The sequence below is a fragment of the Meles meles genome, chromosome 8 (genome assembly GCF_922984935.1).
Source record: "Meles meles chromosome 8, mMelMel3.1 paternal haplotype, whole genome shotgun sequence".
Lineage (NCBI taxonomy): Eukaryota > Metazoa > Chordata > Mammalia > Carnivora > Mustelidae > Meles > Meles meles.
In genome coordinates, this window is record NC_060073.1 from 43,587,156 (window position 1) to 43,604,678 (window position 17,523).

Sequence of the window (17,523 nt, forward strand, 5' to 3'; positions counted from 1 at the left end):
GTAAGGACACCAGTCTTATTGCATCAGGGACCTTGAAAGGCCTCATTTTAACTTAATTACCTCTGTTAAGATCCTATCTTCAAAAACAATCACATTCTGAGGTTCTGGGAGTTTGGACTTCAACATATAGATGTGGGGCCAAGCAGAGGGACAGAATTTGGCCCATATGCCATATGTCATATGAGGACTTTTACAAAGTCCATAAAGGACTTTGGACTTACCCTTCAACTTTAGCTTTAGACCTTCCAGACAAGCTCCAGCTACAGCCAAAGACTTGACGCTTTCCAAATAGGCCAAGTATCCTCCCGCCATCATGCTTCTGCTAATGCTGCTCTTTTTGCCTGAAACGTCTAGAAGATGGAGGCCCCTCCATCTTTACCACCTCGCCCAACTTCTCAGCCTGGCAAGCTCCTATAATCAAGTCAAGGGTCAAATGCCATCTCCTCTGCAAAACCTTTCCTGAACTTCCCGAGCAGAATTAAGCCAGCTCCGTGTTTCCACAGCCAGCATGTAAATGACACAGGACTGCTCTCTGCATACTGTGATTCTGAACTCTCTTCTGCTGCTTTGTTAGAATGTGACGTGTATGTATTCATAGTGCTCTAGGAACAGTAGGCACTTTGTAAACATTTGTTGAGCGAGGGGACTGGGAGAGCCTGTAGGCTGGACTACAAGCAAATTCTGCTAGAATGTGAAAGAAGAGATTATTATATGTGGGGCGAAGGAGTTTGGAAACAGAAAAAACAAAAACAAAAACCAAAGCAAAACAAAGAAAGCAGCTTATTGTGTGTTAGCCGTCTTTGTGTTTCAGCTCAACTTCTTGGGCAATGTCCTACTTTTTCCAGGCTTGCCTATCATCGGCTGGGATGTGGGACTGAGACCGGCCAATGGAGGCCGGGGCCCCAAGACCTCTAGGACAGTCTCTGTTCTCTTTCCACATCTGTGGATGCAGAAGGGCCAGCGGGCACCGAGGCTCTGGAAATGGTGGAAAAACTAGCCGGGAGGGAGCGTGGGTTCCCGCAGGCAAGAGTGTCTGCAAACAGCTAACCGGGCAGTAACAAGAGGGGGAAATAAGCCTCACATTGTGTTAAGCCAGTGAGATGTGAGGGGTGGTTACGACAGCGTGAACTCCCCGCAGCTGCACTACCGAACAGGCCACATGCAAGATGTCCCACTTCTCACTACCCAGTGTCCAGCCCATCTGCTAAGTCACAGGGAGCATCCTCCGGAGTGTGCCTAACAAGGGATTAAATGCAGTCTCTGATGTGACTACACAGACATTTAGGGAAAGGAATGAGATTTTGGCCTCACACTGTTAAGTCTCACTCCCCTGGCCCTGACAAACCAAACAAGCCCAAACCTGGCCACTTCGCCCCCAAGCTACTGCCTTCTCCCGGCTCCTCTCAAAAAAAAAAGACTCCATTCCATCTTACTGCCTGAGCATCAGGCATCCAGGTGCCCTCCTGCTGCCCACCCCACTCGCAGCCCCCACGGCTCTCCCGAGCCCACTGATAACCTCCTAGCCACAGAGCCTGTATCTCTTTAGTTGTCCTCTCCTCAGCTCCTGCCAAGTGACTCCTTCCTCTTTGAACTTGTCTTGAATGCTATGCTATCCTCCCCTCCAACCCCCTCCCTGGTCCCTCCTCATCTCCAGCTCCCTAAATCCACGTTCTGTAAGACTGTGTTCCTGCTCCCTCCTCCCTCACATTTTGTTTGTTTGCGTGGGTTGTCTTCTTCGGTCTCTTTCTAGGATTGATTTTCCTGTTTCAGGTGGGCAACTCCCTGTTTCATTTGGATCTTGTTTTTCTACCTTTTTCCTGTGACAACCTCATCTGTCTATGTTCATGACTCCCATGCATGCCGTGATCTCTTTACAGTTGCCTTCCAGACTTCTCTACCGCACAGCCTGTGATGCCTCAAACTTAGTAGTCCCCAACCATCAAACTCATCACCTGGTCTCTCCACAGTTTTCTCTACTCCTCAGAAGAGCACTGCCACCCTCTCATTCACTGGGTCCAAAGTCATCATTGACTCTCTCTTTTCTCCCTCCACATTCAATCAACAATCCGGGCCTTGATTACTTCTTGCCTAGGACATTGTTAAAAGCTTATCTCTAACATTCTCTGTCAGGTTCCAGTCAGAAAAACAGAAACTACACTAGGCTTTCTGGTTTTGTTTTGCTACTGTTTTTTAACAGAGAGAAAATAACAGAGGGAATTGACTAAGCAGGTGCTAATACTTCTCAAAAAGTAAAGAGGAGCACACTGATTTAGCACAGAGATGGGACCTGCAGGAAGCAGCCACGATGCCTGGGGCTGGGAAGAGATGGGAGCACCCTAATTCAGAAGCCTCCGGGACAGGTATCCCCAGGCTGGGAGTCAGACCTCCCAGCAGAGAGACCTGTCTGCTCTTGCTGGGGCTTCGAAGGGAGGACGATGGAGATGGCTTGGTAATGTGGGAGAAAAGCTAGACCCTGATTCCAACTGTCACCATCAGGGTGAGAGGCCACTTCACAACAACACTGACAGGAACCGCTGGCAAGAAGTATGGAGTTAAGTCTCTTCTCCCCTCCTTCTCCTCTACTGGCAGAACTTCGTGGAAACTCAGCTGACAAGGAAAACCATAGTTTTGAGACTCCTAGTGCCCAGACACAGGGTATGGAAGAGTGAAGATGGCACATTTCCTTACCTCTAGTCAATTTTCCAAAGATTTCTGAATGAATAGCATTTCTTGAGCATTTTTATGGGCCAAGTGGAATTCTAAGCACTTTCTATGTTATTACACATTTAATCCTCATCACAACATTTGGAGGTATCTACTATACCACATCATACAAATGAGGAAACTGGAGCATTAAAGAGTAAGTCATTTGTTTAGAGGTAAAATGCACATATAACTGGCAGTTCCAGGACTCAAACCCAGGGTGTCTAGTTATAAAACATCAACTCTCAAACTTTTTTTTTTTTTTTTTCAAACTTTCCCACCAACATGAACCTGAGGAAACCACCACAGTGGAATGGTGGGGACAAGAGTCGCTACATCAATGATTCTCAAACTGTATCATGTAAATATAAGAATCACTTGGGGAGATAAACCGTAAGACACTCTTAATCTCAGGAAACACCAAACCCAGGACTGCTGGAGTGGAGGGGGGTGGGAGGGATGGGGTGGTTGGGGGATGGACATTAAGGAGGGTATGTGCTATGGTGAGTGCTGTGAATTGCTGTGAATAAAAATATAAATGAATCACGGACCTGTACCCCGAAACAAATACATTATATGTTACAAAAAAATCACTTGGGGGGGCTCCTGGGTGCCTCAGTGGGTTAAAGCCTCTGCCTTCGGCTCAGGTCATAATCTCAGGGTGCTGGGATCGAGCCCCACATCGGGCTCTCTGCTCAGCAGAGAGCCTGCTTCCTCCTCTCTCTCTGCCTGCCTCTCTGCCTACTTGTGATCTCTGTCAAATAAATAAATAAATAAATAAATAAATAAATAAATAAATAAAATCTTAAAAAAAAAATCATCTGGGGAACCTGATAAAAACAGATTCCAAGACTCATTTGAGGAATCTGAATTTTATATTTTTAAGGATTTTATTTATTTGCCAGAGAGAGAGAGAGCACGAGAGGGAGCATACAAGCAGGGGGAATGGCAGGCAAAGGGATGGCTGAGCAAGGACCTGGTTGTGGGACTCTATCCCAGGGTCCTGAAATCATGACCTGAGCCAAAGGCAGACGCTTAACCCACTGAGCCACCCAGGCGGTCCAGGAATTTGAATTTTAAACAAGCGATCCCCAGACACCACCCACATCACTATTGCAGGCCTGTTATTCTGATATAAATGGTCTATGGACCCCAATTTGAGAGTAATTACTTGGCAGGGGTTGGTGAGACCAGACAAGACAATGTAAAAAGACTTTTGACAAGTGAGTAAAGAAATAACTCCTTATTGCTCAAATACAGCTCGTTAGCTTAACATTCAGGGCCCCTGGAGATCTAATCCGAATCAACGAGTCCAATTTACTGACCAAGCTCCCCACTTTAAACATCCTGGAGACCCAGCCTGTCATGGTTCTAACCATACTTTAAACTCTCCCATTGTCTTCACTACGTGAGAAGGCCTTTCACTTCCAACTCTGTATTTCCCAACTAAATATCACTGAAAGACCCTTTCTAATGCCTTATCGTCCATAAACACTTGACCACATCTACTGAGGCTCTCTCCAACCTCTAAACTCTAACAATATTTTATTTGTACCCCTCTTATGGCTTTTCATATTTTCTACATTATACTATAGGCTCGTTTATCTTAGCTTTCCCTCGAGACTGCAAGCTCTGTGATTAGTATGCCCAATTACATGTTTTATGGTCAGAAAGACCTATCATGGGACGCAATATATATATCTATGGAATAATTTAAATTAATGAAATGTGTTTTCCTTATTATATATCAATTATAAAGGCTGGAATATAGTATTTTGGAAGGTGTGAGGCAGGGTATTTAAATTTTAAACAAGTGAGCCTCTGCCCCATCCCTGTAATTCTGATTAAACGGTGTTTGGACCACAATTTGAGAATACTTGGTAGAGTTTGGAGAGAGAGAGAAAGGGAAAGGGTATAGCTTGAGAAAGTCCTTCTGTTCCCCCAGCTGAGAATCAGCCTTCAAACAATTACGATCACACCATATCCTGCTTAAAAACCATTCATTCATTCAATGAATTTAATTGTTTATTGAACACATACAATGTGTCAGACAGTATTTGAGGTGACTGGTGCTCTAGAGTGGTGACCCCATTTAGTATCTAAGTGACCCTGGAGAACACAGGAACTTCTTTAGGCTTTAGTTTCCTTATTTGCAAAGGCTCTATAGAGGAAAGAACAGATCCTTGAAAAACTGAAATGTGGTTAGAGTATAAAGCGTGGTCCAGAGTTAAGACTGGTAAACCAAATAAGGTTGTATTATTCAAGGCCTTGGAGGTCATGATGAGAGCCTTTATCCCAAGAGCAACAGAACCTTAAGGAATGGTTTTCAGCAGGAAGGGGCCATGCCCAGGGGCATTTATATACAAGCCAAGAGTTAAAGTTGAATTCATTTCTCCTCCAGAATAAGGGAAATCAGCAATTACAATCACATCAGTCCAATATTTTGAGGATACTAAGTAAAAGCAGTAATTAATCTTTAAGACTTCCTCTGTTCAATTTTCTAAATAAGATGGAAAACTAAATTAGATCTTGCTTACTGGTGTTAACAGTGAGTTCAACTCATTCCTGGAACTGTGAATCAGTTTTTTTATGTCCTATATACACCTTTTCTCATTTTAAGATTCTAAAAGTGTTAAGTGTCAGAAATGAAATCTCAACTACAAAAAAAAATTTTATTAAGTGTGAAAGCATAACAGGTACATCTATTTAAATATTTTTACATATTTATAGATAAAACAAATAATTTATCAAAAATTACAAGTTTAAAGAATAGTACTATTTTGAAACAACCAATAAAGTATTTGAAAATACCACATTTTATCCATAATTAGTGAATATTATCTCCAAAAAAAATGTAACTTGTGTTTTCTTGTGAAAAATATAAGTTTTTTTAGATGTCTGCCAAGATTGTTCAGGAACAGTCCATCTTGCTAAATCTAAAAGTGTAATGCCTTTACTGAGAACTTCTGTTTTTACCAAACAGCTTTAAAAAAACCACCTGCATTTTCCTTAGGACTTAGGTGAACTCTGAATGTCCATTTCACTTGCAGACCACAGGGCATCAACATAAACACAAGTAGGTCAGACTGAGAGTCCGGGGTGGCTTTTCTTAAACGGAGCGAAGGACCTTCTCCTTCGCTGGGTGGAAGACCATGGTGTATTGTGACGTCCAATCCACGGCACAGGGCTTCACCAAGCCGAAGCAGCCACACTGAAAGAAATCTGCGAGGTTCTGCGTGAACCCAAGGCTGCCAAGGAAGGAAGAGAATACATCTTACTACATTTCCTGTTTGAACTTTCATTTAGACCAGAAACATTCACTGAGAATTTATAACAGACAAGGTGCTTTGAAGAACCTGAAGCAGGAATCCACAGGTGAATCAGACAGTTCCCTGGCTTAGAGGACATTAAAACTGAAGCCCAGGTCCATTTCCGGACCTCAGTCCTGATTCTGAGATTCCCTGGCTTCTGCCCAGCAACTTGATTTCCTTCTGAGTCCCCCACTCACTGGAATGGTGGGGCCATCAGTAAGTGTCCTGCTTTCCATTCCCATTGCCCTGATTCACATTTTGATGATCTCAAAGGTCAGATAGGACAAAAGAATATAGTCAACAAGGGGCACCTGGGTAGCTCAGTGGGTTAAGCCTCTGCCTTCGGCTCAGGTCAAGATCCCAGGGTCCTGGGGTCGAGCCCCGCATCAGGCTCTCTGCTCACAGGGAGCCTGCTTCCTCCTCTCTCTCTCTGCCTGCTTCTCTTCCTACTTGTGATCTCTGTCTGTCAAATAAGTAAATAAAATCTAAAAAAAAAAAAAAAAGAAAAAAGAATATAGTCAACAAACTGGGTTTTTTCCTAAACTTTTTAAGTAAAATAGAGCCCTGTCTCGATTCCTCGCAATTATTCTTTTTTTTTTTTTTTTTTTTAAATAGTCCAGAGGTCTTTCGTCTTTTCTTAGACCTATCATACCAAGAATTCAGAGGGAATGGGTTCCAGCAGCTCAGGCTCCTTTCCATCGGTTCTCAGAAAGTGCAGCACTGGGTGGAGCAGGCTAGCCCTTCAGCTGAACCCAAGTACCTTTCTCCTTGGCTTCCTTCTTCTGATCAGTTTCCTCCACATGCTTCAGGAAGCTATCTCAGCTCTTTGAGTGCCTCATGAGCTCAGTACATACGTTAGTTCTCTTGGCAAGAATCTGGCCCTTGTGTGTGTACACTAACAGCTGGGGGATGCCGTAGTAAGACTCCTGCAGTTCTGCCGCCGTCACATTTGTTGGGCATCGCTTTCTGAACGGTGCCCACTGCCTTGATGTCTACAGTAACACTTTTTTGTAGATTCGCATGTATGTGGCCAAAGGAACACCTCTGTGTTTTCTAAAGGTCTAGAGAACATACAGTGGGTGTTTCTCTTCTTTCCCTTGGTGCTGGTCATTTTGGCAAACTGCTGGAAGGTGGCAGTTCCAGCCAAAGGGAAGGAGCTCCTTCCCAATTAATCGTTGCTATTGGACACTGTCTGGTCCTTCAAAAACCTTATCGAAACCCAACCCCCTGGCGCCTGGGTGGCTCAGTTGGTTGAAAAACTGCCTTCGGCTCAGGTCATGATCTCGGAGTCCTGGGATCAAGTCCCGCGTCGGGATCCCTGCTCCACAGGGAGTCTGCTTCTCCCTCTGACCTTCCCCCCATCAGGCTCTCTCTCACTGTCTCTCTCAAGTGGATAAATAAAATGTTTTTAAAAAAAAAACCTAACCCCCGATATACATTAGAGCATATTTGTGCGCAAGGATGACTGGGCCATTGCTGCTGCTGGGAGAGCTGTCAGGAACATATCATCACCACTCCTTGAGAGATCAGCTCCAAAGCTAGTTAGTGAGTAGAAGTAACTTGGGCAGGTTTTTGGAAGCAAGATGCAAAGTAGCTCTAAGGCATTCCCGTTAGTTCCTCCAGCGTATGTTGCCATTACTCAGTAATTCCCACACATGCCCCAGTTCTCTCAACTCAGGCCCTTCATCTGGGCTCTTGAGGGCTTGAAATTCCTGTCTGTCCTTCTCCATCAGGCCCCACCCCACGTCTTTCAAGGCTCAGCTGAAAATTCTACCTCGGTCACAAAAGGCTCTCATCCTCTAGTGGAGTCAGTATTTATTCCTCGGATCAAACTACTGGGAAAGGGACTTTACTATCATTGCCAGTCTGAACCAATCGCCACAAGCTTGGCACAACCAGCCACCCTCCATCACCTTAGCCATCTCTTCCCAATTAAGTCAATTCTTGTCCTCTCTAAACACAGATCATAGTCCCTCCTAGGCTCTGATCTCGTCTAACAGCCTAACAGCTTCATCTTGTATCACAAGTGTGCTTTAAAATAGACTGCTCATGAGATATGCAAGTGAGCGTTAAATCCCCCGAGGGCTCAGGGTGACCTCCGCAGCACTCCCAGCCTCCAAGACCCCGATATATATGACAGGAAGATAAGCTTCAAAGCCCGATCGTTCATATCGTAGGATGACAGCCTTCCTACAAACACTCTCATTTCCAACTGAGGACAGGTTTTATACAACCAATGCTCTGGAGAAAACACGCCCCAAACCTGAAGCAGCAGCTTCTGCCTGACACAGATGGGCTCGTTAAACACAAGGCTAAAAGAATTACGGGTGAGAGAAAGGCAGGTGGAAAATCTTGGCAAACCTCACAACCTAATTCTTTCTGCAGAGAGCCCTGTGGCTGGAATTCTCAGCCACATGCTTGGTTATCTCACATTGACTTCATGCCAGCAACACGCAATCTTGTGACCATGTGGCCGACTGGAGAGATTCCCCACCCTGGCAAAACTTCAAAGTCACTTAACTATTTGTGCTGAGTCCAACAGACCAAGTCCCAAATTCTTAGCACCTGGGTGCTCATGACCTTACCACAAACCTCTTGTCACTAAGACTCCCAAGAAAGAAGAGGGTCAACTCCGCCAGACAGCAAGTTAGGGGAGAGCAGCATAGCCCGAGTGGTGGCAGTAGGCTGGCAAACCAATGACTAGACTAGCATCTTCCACAGGATACAGTGGCCAAAATATATCTGACTTACTTGTATGGGGTCCTCCTGAGGGATAATGTCTGTTTCATATGCCTGCTTTGCTTCAGCAGGCTGGTTCTCTCGTGGGAGGTCAGGCCCAGGAAAGCAATCTGCAAAAGAAGGTTGGAAGGTACATGAAAAATACCATTATGTTGAGGTTCTGTTGCTCTTAGTGTATCTCAGGACAGCAGTAAACATTCAGTATGCCCCTGAATACAGTATAACCTAGCCTTCTAACCAAGGATCATGGTGACGACAACAACTCAACAGCTCTAAATGAGACTAAGTAAATCTAGTAGCTGAGTTGTTTTTTTTTTTTAAGTTTGTTTTATTTATTTTTCAGTAATCTCTACACCCAACGTGGGGCTTGGACTCACCACCCCAAGGTTAAGAGACCCTCACTCTTCCGACTGAGCCAGCCAGGCGCCCCTGAGCATTCATTTTTTTGAGTGTCTGTTTTTATTAACATTCAACAAAGCACAGTCATGAAGTAATTGCTTTAGTAATTCAAGCCATGGCCTACAAGCCTGTTTAGATTCTCAGCACAGGCAGCATGTAAGTTTTAGTTAAATAAAATTAAATAAGGTCAAGATTACTGCACTGATCTCACCTTGTGTATGCTTCTTAGCATCTCTTTGGAATGGGCCAACTGAAAAAGTCAATCTGAAGTAAAGGACATTCAAATCCATAATTTGGGGAAGGGTAAGAGTTGAGGTAACTTAAAAACCCCCCAAATCATTAAAACCCTACTATTCACTGAGGTATTCCATTTAATCCTCAAAATACCTCAAATATCTAAGTCCTTATCTGTGAAACAGAGATTATCATACCATCCTCCCTCATCAGGTTGTTGAAGGATTTGACATAATATATTTAAAATACCCTGTCAAGAAGCTGCCAGAGGTGGAGTAACTGGTCCAAGGTCACACAGCTTAGAAAGTAGCGGAACTGAGACAGACAACTCAGTCAGTGTGAGAATAAAGTTCATGGTCCTTACCAGAGTCTGTGCTCTGTCTTACTACAGTCAAACCCATGACTCACTAGAGTAGTCAGCAAATGAAAGGATTCAAACAACTAAATTGTTTTATTAAGCAAACAACTTTACCACGAATCCCTGTATTTGAATACTATCCAAAACTTTGAATCCATTTTCTTGCCTTAGAAACTGTAAGAAACATCAACTTTAAAAAAAAACTGGGGACGCCTGGGTGGCTCAGCGGGTTAAGCCTCTGCCTTCGGCTCAGGTCATGAACTCAGGGTCCTGGGACTGAGCCACGCATCGGGCTCTCTGCTCGGCGGAGAGCCTGCTTCCCCCTCTCTCTCTGCCTGCCTCTCTGCCTACTTGGGATCTCTCTCTGTCAAATAAATAAATAAAATCTTTAAAACAACAACAACAACAACAACTAATATTATAGTCTCACATATATCTGTACTTGTCCTCAGAGTCCAGAAAGAAGAAAGAATTAGAATTGAGGTCTCAAATCTTTGGTTCTACTTCTTGTTCCCCTCTCACCAGCCGCGTGGCCAAAACAAGGCACTTAACCTCTCAGGGGCTTAGTTTTCTCATCTATAAAATGGAGACACTGCTATCACACAGTCTAGGACTCAACTCCTTTTTTTTTTTTTTTTTTTTTTTTTTTTGGGAGATTTTATTTATTTGCCAGAGAGAGAGCACAAGCAGGAGGAGCGATAGGCAGAGGGAGAAGCAGGCTTCCCGCTGAGCAAGGAGCCCGATGCAGGACTTGATCCCAGGACCCTGGAATCATGACCTGAGCTGAAGGCAGATACTTAACCGACTGAGCCACCCAGGTGTCCCTAGGACTCAACTCTTTGTCAGGAAAGAGACAGGAAGTGCTTTGGAATATGGAAAGCGTATATAAATATTAGGTATTATAAGGTATTAACAATCAGTGATGCTAATATTCATTTCTCCTGCCTGAGTCTGTAGATACCAGTGAGGCAGGAGATGAAGATGAACATTCAGAAGCCTCAGTTCAGTGTTACCAGCTTCATGCCCTTCCTTAGCATTTCTCCCCTTTGTCTGTCTGTCTTTTTTTCTCCTTATTACCGTAGAATTGGTTACTTCCCTGTAAAAGTGGAATGCATTGTGCTTTTGATGAGTAATGCTCGAATTATCTGAGGTCTGACGGTAACTGGCTCAGACTGATCACGGCTGTCTGTTCCACGAGGGGAGGCCATAGCAACAACAAGAATTAGGTTATGCTCAGAGGGAAGGCAGGCAGCAGGAAAAGGACAGTAGCTTCACAGGAAGCTGAGTGTGGCTACTGCCCTGGAGCATGAACTTTCTAATGGCTGTGACCTTCCCTGGAAGTATAATTACCGCATCCACTGGTTGGTGATGGATCTTGCATTTCTCCCCCCTTCTATCCACTTAAGCACTGAGTAATGAACAGGATAACAAACAGGGTTGGAAAAAATGCGGGCAGAGAATCATTTCGCAAATGTTTCAAAGTATCTCACAATGCTGTTTATATTTTATATACACCTTACGATTTAACTGTATGATGAAAAAAGCCTTTGAAGAGGCTGTCAGAAGACCTAGGTCTCCGGTTCTGATTTTGCTACTCACTGAGTGACCCTGAGCAAGTCAATTCATCTCTCTGTAACTCTATCCATAAAACAAAAAGGTCAGATGAGATCATTCCTAGGGACAAGCTAACAACTTACTATTCTAACCTTTACACGATCCTATGAGAGTAGCACCATCAACTCCATTTTACAGGCAAGGAAATTGAAATTCAAGAGTCAAATGACATGGAAAATTGACATTCCAGAGTCAAATGACATGCCTACAACCAGAGAGTAAGCAACAGGGGTGGAATTAAGACCCCAAAACCTTCTGATTTAAAATTCAAGTCTTTCGACCTTATTACAGGCTACTGGAAATTTTACTCAAATGCCTTATAAAAAGAGAAATAAATACCTGAAAGAGTTGATTTAATAATAAAAATGTTGACCATGAGAAATGGAAAGCTGCTAGCATGAAGATATATAAAACCCAAGGGGAACAGGCCACAATCTGATTGAGGTAGGTCCATAGTCCATCTTCTCTGAATGTTGTGGCACAATGATTTGACCAATCTGTAAATTCACAAGAAAAAGAACTCATTATTTTAAAAGGCAACAAACTAGTGATCATTCTTCAAGAAGATAAAATCAATGCACTTTTATTCAGGGAGAAGAGAAAGTAAGACATGGTAACACAGACTAGAACCCAACTTTAAGAACTGATCTTCCAAATGCCAGCTTAACAAACAAAGATGAAAAAATGGTACCTCACTGCTCATGAAGACTACAACAGCATTGCATTGGTGGTTGGCAGGAAAGGAATAAAAGTAAAAAAGGTCTGTAACACCACCACTAAAACCATCATATTCAGCATAAAATAAACTGGCTTGAAGTTAACTGTTCAAGGACTTGATAATGGAGAACAGCTGTGTTGAGTAAATATCTGCTTAGAAAACTCTTCATATTGTTCAGGATACACAGCAAGAGATGAGTCTGTAAGGGTTCAGGTCCACAGGCCACTGCTGTAGGCACAAGAAATCCCGTAAGCACCCAGATACCACTGGAACAAGACCTAACAGCTTGAGGTTATTAGTGATACAGAAGTACCATGGTGCACTGGCACCATGATTCATCCAGGTAAAGGAATCATGAGAGACGCCCTAGGAAAAGGCAGAACTTCACCATGGCCCTCGTGACCCCATAAGCCATGCAGCTAAGGGTAGCAGTAAGGAGAATGTAGGTAGGTAGCGGCAGGAACAAGGGAACAAGTCTGCAAGATTTTGTAAAGCCAATGACTTGTGTAGGCACCAGGACTATGTATAAAGGGCAAATCATTTTTGAAATAAGAACTCTGCAAATTTGCACCTTGAGGTTTCATAAATGCCTCCAACAATTTATAAGTAGTTCCAGACATTTTCCCAAGCAGCACTTAAGAGCTCCTAGGACAGAAAGAAAATGAATCCCTGATTTTACTATCACCTGTCTGTCCATTTTAGTCTTAAAAATCTGTTTTTTCCCCCTTTTGAGTCTCATTTGGTTCCAAACCATCTTTCACGATTATATGTCAGAAGCATTCTAAGGGCAATCATCACAGAGTAACGATCAAGGCAACAAGTTAAGGCAAATTATGCTCTCTTTTCAAGCTGCTCAAAGATGCGATCCATGCACCTGGTATGACCCAAAAAAAAAAAAAAAAGAATGTAATTCCCAACAGCAGGTAGAGGAAACAGCTGCTGCGTGGAAAAGAATACCTACTTTCTTTGAGCTTATGGATTTCTACTGCTCTCTTCTGGGAATTTTTTGAATAATACAGCATGACCTCAAACTGAAATTTTCATAGGATTGACTTTAGAATTAATGTCAAAGATATGGCTACAATGGGACATACATTATCTTATGCACTATAAAACTTTCATATGTAATAATAATACATTCTTATCAGGTGGTCATTGGCTAATGACAGGGGACTCCTACTGTCCCAGGCTGATCATTTTCATCTTTAGATAGCTCTGACAGTTACAATGTTCTTTCTAACAATGATCTAAAATCTTTCAGGGTGCCTGGTGGCTCAGTTGGTTGGGCGTCTGCCTTTGTCTCAGGTCATGATCCCAGGTGCTGGAATCGAGCCCCGCATCGGGCTCCCTGCTTAGTGGGGAGTCTGCTTCTCCCTTCGCCTCTCTCTCTCTCTGTCTCTCATGAATAAATAAATAACATCTTTAACATAAAATAAAATAAAATAAAATAAAATCTTTCTCCCTGTAACTTGTAGGAGACTGACACTTCTGAGTATCCACCCTGTGAGCAAACCTCACGGAAGATGAAACGGATGTAGCTACTTCTGCAGGGAACCCAAAGCAGCTGCCACTGGCTCACACGAGGAGGGCGCATGTCAAGGCCCTAGCAACAGGAATTTCCATGGAAAACCACGAAGGTGGGATGATAGTGAGACCTTGCTAGAAAAGTGAAGCACAAGTTCACTTTTTCCATCTGTGAAATAATGATAAATACTACAATGTCCTCATTCGTGTAAAGAAATACTGTCTGAATACCAATGGGAAAAAAATAACCAAATACTTTCAGCTAGCCTACATGGTTGCAAGTGAATATAAAATGTGACCGTTCCTAAGAAACAAAATATAGAAATTGGATCAGAGCCAGGGAATAAAGACAAAGTAGAGGGAAGAACCAATGCATGTAATAAGAAAGCAACTTGGAAAGAACGAAAGTGATGGAAAATTACTTCTGTCCTTATCAATACAGTCTTATGCTGGACACAGACACCAAACAAAGGTGACTATTTTTAGTGAAGAGAGAAGCAGGAGAGACAAGAGTGGTGTAAAATCTGGCTCGTGTCCCTTAGGATCAAGTCCAAGGGACAAGTTGGTCCATGGGCCAGCTTAAAAAGGTTTTCCAGGAATATGTTTTATTGTTAGGCCTTAAAAGGGCAGTTCTTTCAATAGAACTGTCAAGAAACCTTTCATTTCTTACACCACAGGACATAATTTAAGAGGTTTTTGGATTCCAATCTCAGGATTACTGATGGCCTTTGACAAGAAATAAGACCAGAGATCACAGCCTTCTGACTATTTGCTCCATTTGAGATGATGACAGTCACACTGAGCTACAAAAGCAGTTCCCTACTGATCACAGACATCCAAGGTGTCAGAGGGGAAAGGAGCCAACAAGGTAACTTGAAGCCCTCTCCATGCCTATGCTGTGGCAAAAAAGATACCATTTCACATAGATATTAAGAATCTCTAAAAATGAAACCCCAAACAAACCAAAACTTCTAATACTGGATGTTTCTGGGGAGGGGGACTGGGAGGCTTAGGGACAGAGTAGGAAGATTTCTTTTTTAAGAACTAAACAAAATTTAAAGAAAACTGGAGTAGGGGGAAGGGGAAGGTAGGGAGGGGTGGTACTTGGGATGTTAAGGAAAAAAGAAAATAAAGTAGAAAAAACATTCCTAACATCTTCCTGAATCATTCCACGTTTTAGCTCAGGAAATAAACTTGTGTTCTATTGGCAAAATCTAAGACCTGAGCATGAATATAACAGGAGGGTGGGTGGAAACAGATTCATAGTGAGGCCAGATTCTTCCAGAGCCTTCAAAATAAATAAATAATAAACAACTAAGGCCAAAATAAACTACGAGAGCTATAGGTTTTCCCAGTTAGGTAACGTACTCTAAAGTTTGCGAAGCATAGCCATGCAATTGGTGAGAGTTAACCTAAATCCTTCTTGCTTCAACTTAAACCCTGTTCTTAGGTAATCACCTTGGAATAGCCTGATGTCACTCCCTAAATGAGCTCCCTACATGCGTGTTCATACTGCTACTGAGAAGTTATTTTCCCTTCTCAGGGATGCAGAATAAATGGTCTAAGGTTTTCTTCCAAGTCATGATTTCCAAACTTGCAATGACTATTAGTTGTCCCATTAGCTCTGTGACTTGATATTTACCAAATGGCACGGGTGGTCAGACTTTTGTTCCTTCTCTACTGTGGTCACTTCTGCCCACCCTTAACCTCTCCACTGCCAACCTGTTCTTTTTTCTCTTTTATTTACTTCTCACTTCCCTAGCTTTGTTCCTGAGCAGCTGATTTTTCTTCACTTCACTAGGTGATCAATCGACACTTTGCCTTAAACGAATCTGTATTGTTGACCACTTCTCAAATTCATCAAGGTCACTTTAGAAGAGGTCCAATCTCTTGCCAAGCGCTAACAACTAATCGCTTTGAGCATTTCTTGCAGCTTCCCAATGCTGAGTCTCAGAGGCAGCCATTTCATTTTTATTAGGGGTATGGTTTATTGTCACCCAGTCAGAATGGGATATACAAGAATTTACCAAGAAAAATGTGTGTGGGTATGAGTTCATGAGCTTGTTGTAAGAAAAACTTATACTTACAGATGAAAGATTCATATATAATCCAGTCACAAGCGATGGAAAGAAAAAATAAGAAGAATATGTAATCGCGATGGTTGCCAAAACCTACATCAAAAAGAAAAAACATAGTTAATACTTTCTTACAATGATTTTCCATATCAAAACCTTATTAGCCACTTTCTTGTCAAAAGCCTTCACCAAAGTAAAAAATAAATAAGCTTATGCTTTGCTTTTAAATACCATTAAACCAAAACCAAAGAGCTCTGATATGTCATGGGCAACTGTCCATGTTAACTGAACTAATATTTATTTGTTGCTTACCTAAAAGACATCATTTTCTGGACAGAACAAGATCTACTAAGCACATGAAGCTCTAGGAGGGCCTACGACTGCGTTGGAGGAACGGGAGACGGCAGGACTTTGGGCAGACATACCCTATTCCTTCTTTCCTTCCACGTGATAAGTTTAAGAAGTGCAATTTCAGAACATCAGAGAGCCACTTGATCGGAGGAATAGAGAAAATGAATCTGAAGAGTGGCAGATAGATACGTTGCAGGAGACTAAACAAAGAAGAGAGGCAACCTGCAGCCTGAGAAAGGTCTACAGAAGTGAAGTAGGGACAAGGGGGCTGAGCAACCAAGCTCCACTCTCGTGTATATCGCTCTCTTGATGCTGCAGTTGGGAGCATGTTGATGCTAATGACACTAAAGTACTACCATGTCGCCATTTCTCCGAAGGCAGCACAGCGCAGGAGGAGGAATGCACACTGCAATGGGGAGACCTAGGTTCACAGATCAGCAACTGTGAGAATGTAGGCAAGTCGTTTAACTTCTCTATCTAGTGTTCTTACTTTTAATATGGGGATAAGATCTCTTCTGTCTGCTTCATAGGCCTATGGCAACCAAACAGGATGCCTGTGAAATCACTATGCCAAATGCGTGTAATCAAAATATATGGGCTCATTACTGTTGTTTTCCCACTTCCATTCAAAGCTGCCCGCTATAATGCTAACCATCCCATCTTTACAGTGGGATGGCGTCTATGAACTTTGGGGCCCTAAGAATTACCTCTTCACCTATTCCCTAGGAATACAAGAGAACATCAAAATGCACCAAAGAAACCTGACTGTGAAGCAGTCTTTTGTTCAGGATTTTAAAAGCATTTCCTCTGCTGGAGACAAATGACCATAGTTCCTCTGCAGTTCCTCATAATAAACCCCTGGATTTTACAGGGGCCAGGACAAGGAACAGTCCCCATCATCTCTGGGTCTGGCTCCTACCTGAGCTTTGAAGGAGGCAAGTGGAGGAGTAAAGGAGAGACTCAAGTCACAAAACATGCTAAGAACCTGGTAATTTGGTACAAAAGGCTGGTATTCCTAAAACAACCTCAAGCAAATAATTTTCCTTTAATATTTTTTCACCTCTAAAACGGAGATAGTAATACCCAACCTCGGGATGTGCCCTGATGATTAAATAGGATACTATATTCAAAAGTGCTTTATAAACTCTAAAATACTATATAAACCACATTAATTATTATCAACATTGACAGTTTTCTGAGAGTGTTACACCATGAAAGGATTCTCGATAAGGAAGAGCCACAAAATGGACCCTTTACACGCCCTTCCATTTTTTTCTATGAATCACACACATATAGCTAAATATATGCTTAACGTCATAGTGTTAACTAAAAAAATTCCATCTCTCACCTATGCACCGTCCAGTCCACAGACAATGCTGATCATATCGAGCGACACAGGAGTTACACACGTGGCAGTGAAGTGACCTTAAAGGCTTCCTTATCTAAATGGGCAATTAAGACAGGTCTAAGCAAAAATATCAGTGTCTTACAGAGGTA

General features: G+C 42.7%; 1 protein-coding gene across 2 annotated transcripts in view; it reads right to left on the minus strand.

The window, feature by feature from the left end:
* Nucleotides 1-4,710: 4,710 nt before the first annotated feature.
* The window catches only part of ZDHHC13 (zinc finger DHHC-type palmitoyltransferase 13), a 50,345-nt gene continuing 37,532 nt past the window's right edge, over nt 4,711-17,523 (minus strand). For both annotated transcript variants that reach the window (XM_046017695.1, XM_046017696.1), the window contains exons 13-17: nt 17,375-17,468; nt 15,688-15,771; nt 11,698-11,855; nt 8,766-8,863; nt 4,711-5,951 (exon numbers count right to left, since the gene is read on the minus strand). In XM_046017695.1, the coding sequence (XP_045873651.1) occupies nt 5,813-5,951; nt 8,766-8,863; nt 11,698-11,855; nt 15,688-15,771; nt 17,375-17,468 (573 nt within the window). In that variant the 3' untranslated portion in view covers nt 4,711-5,812. The remainder of the gene's footprint in view (nt 5,952-8,765; nt 8,864-11,697; nt 11,856-15,687; nt 15,772-17,374; nt 17,469-17,523) is intronic.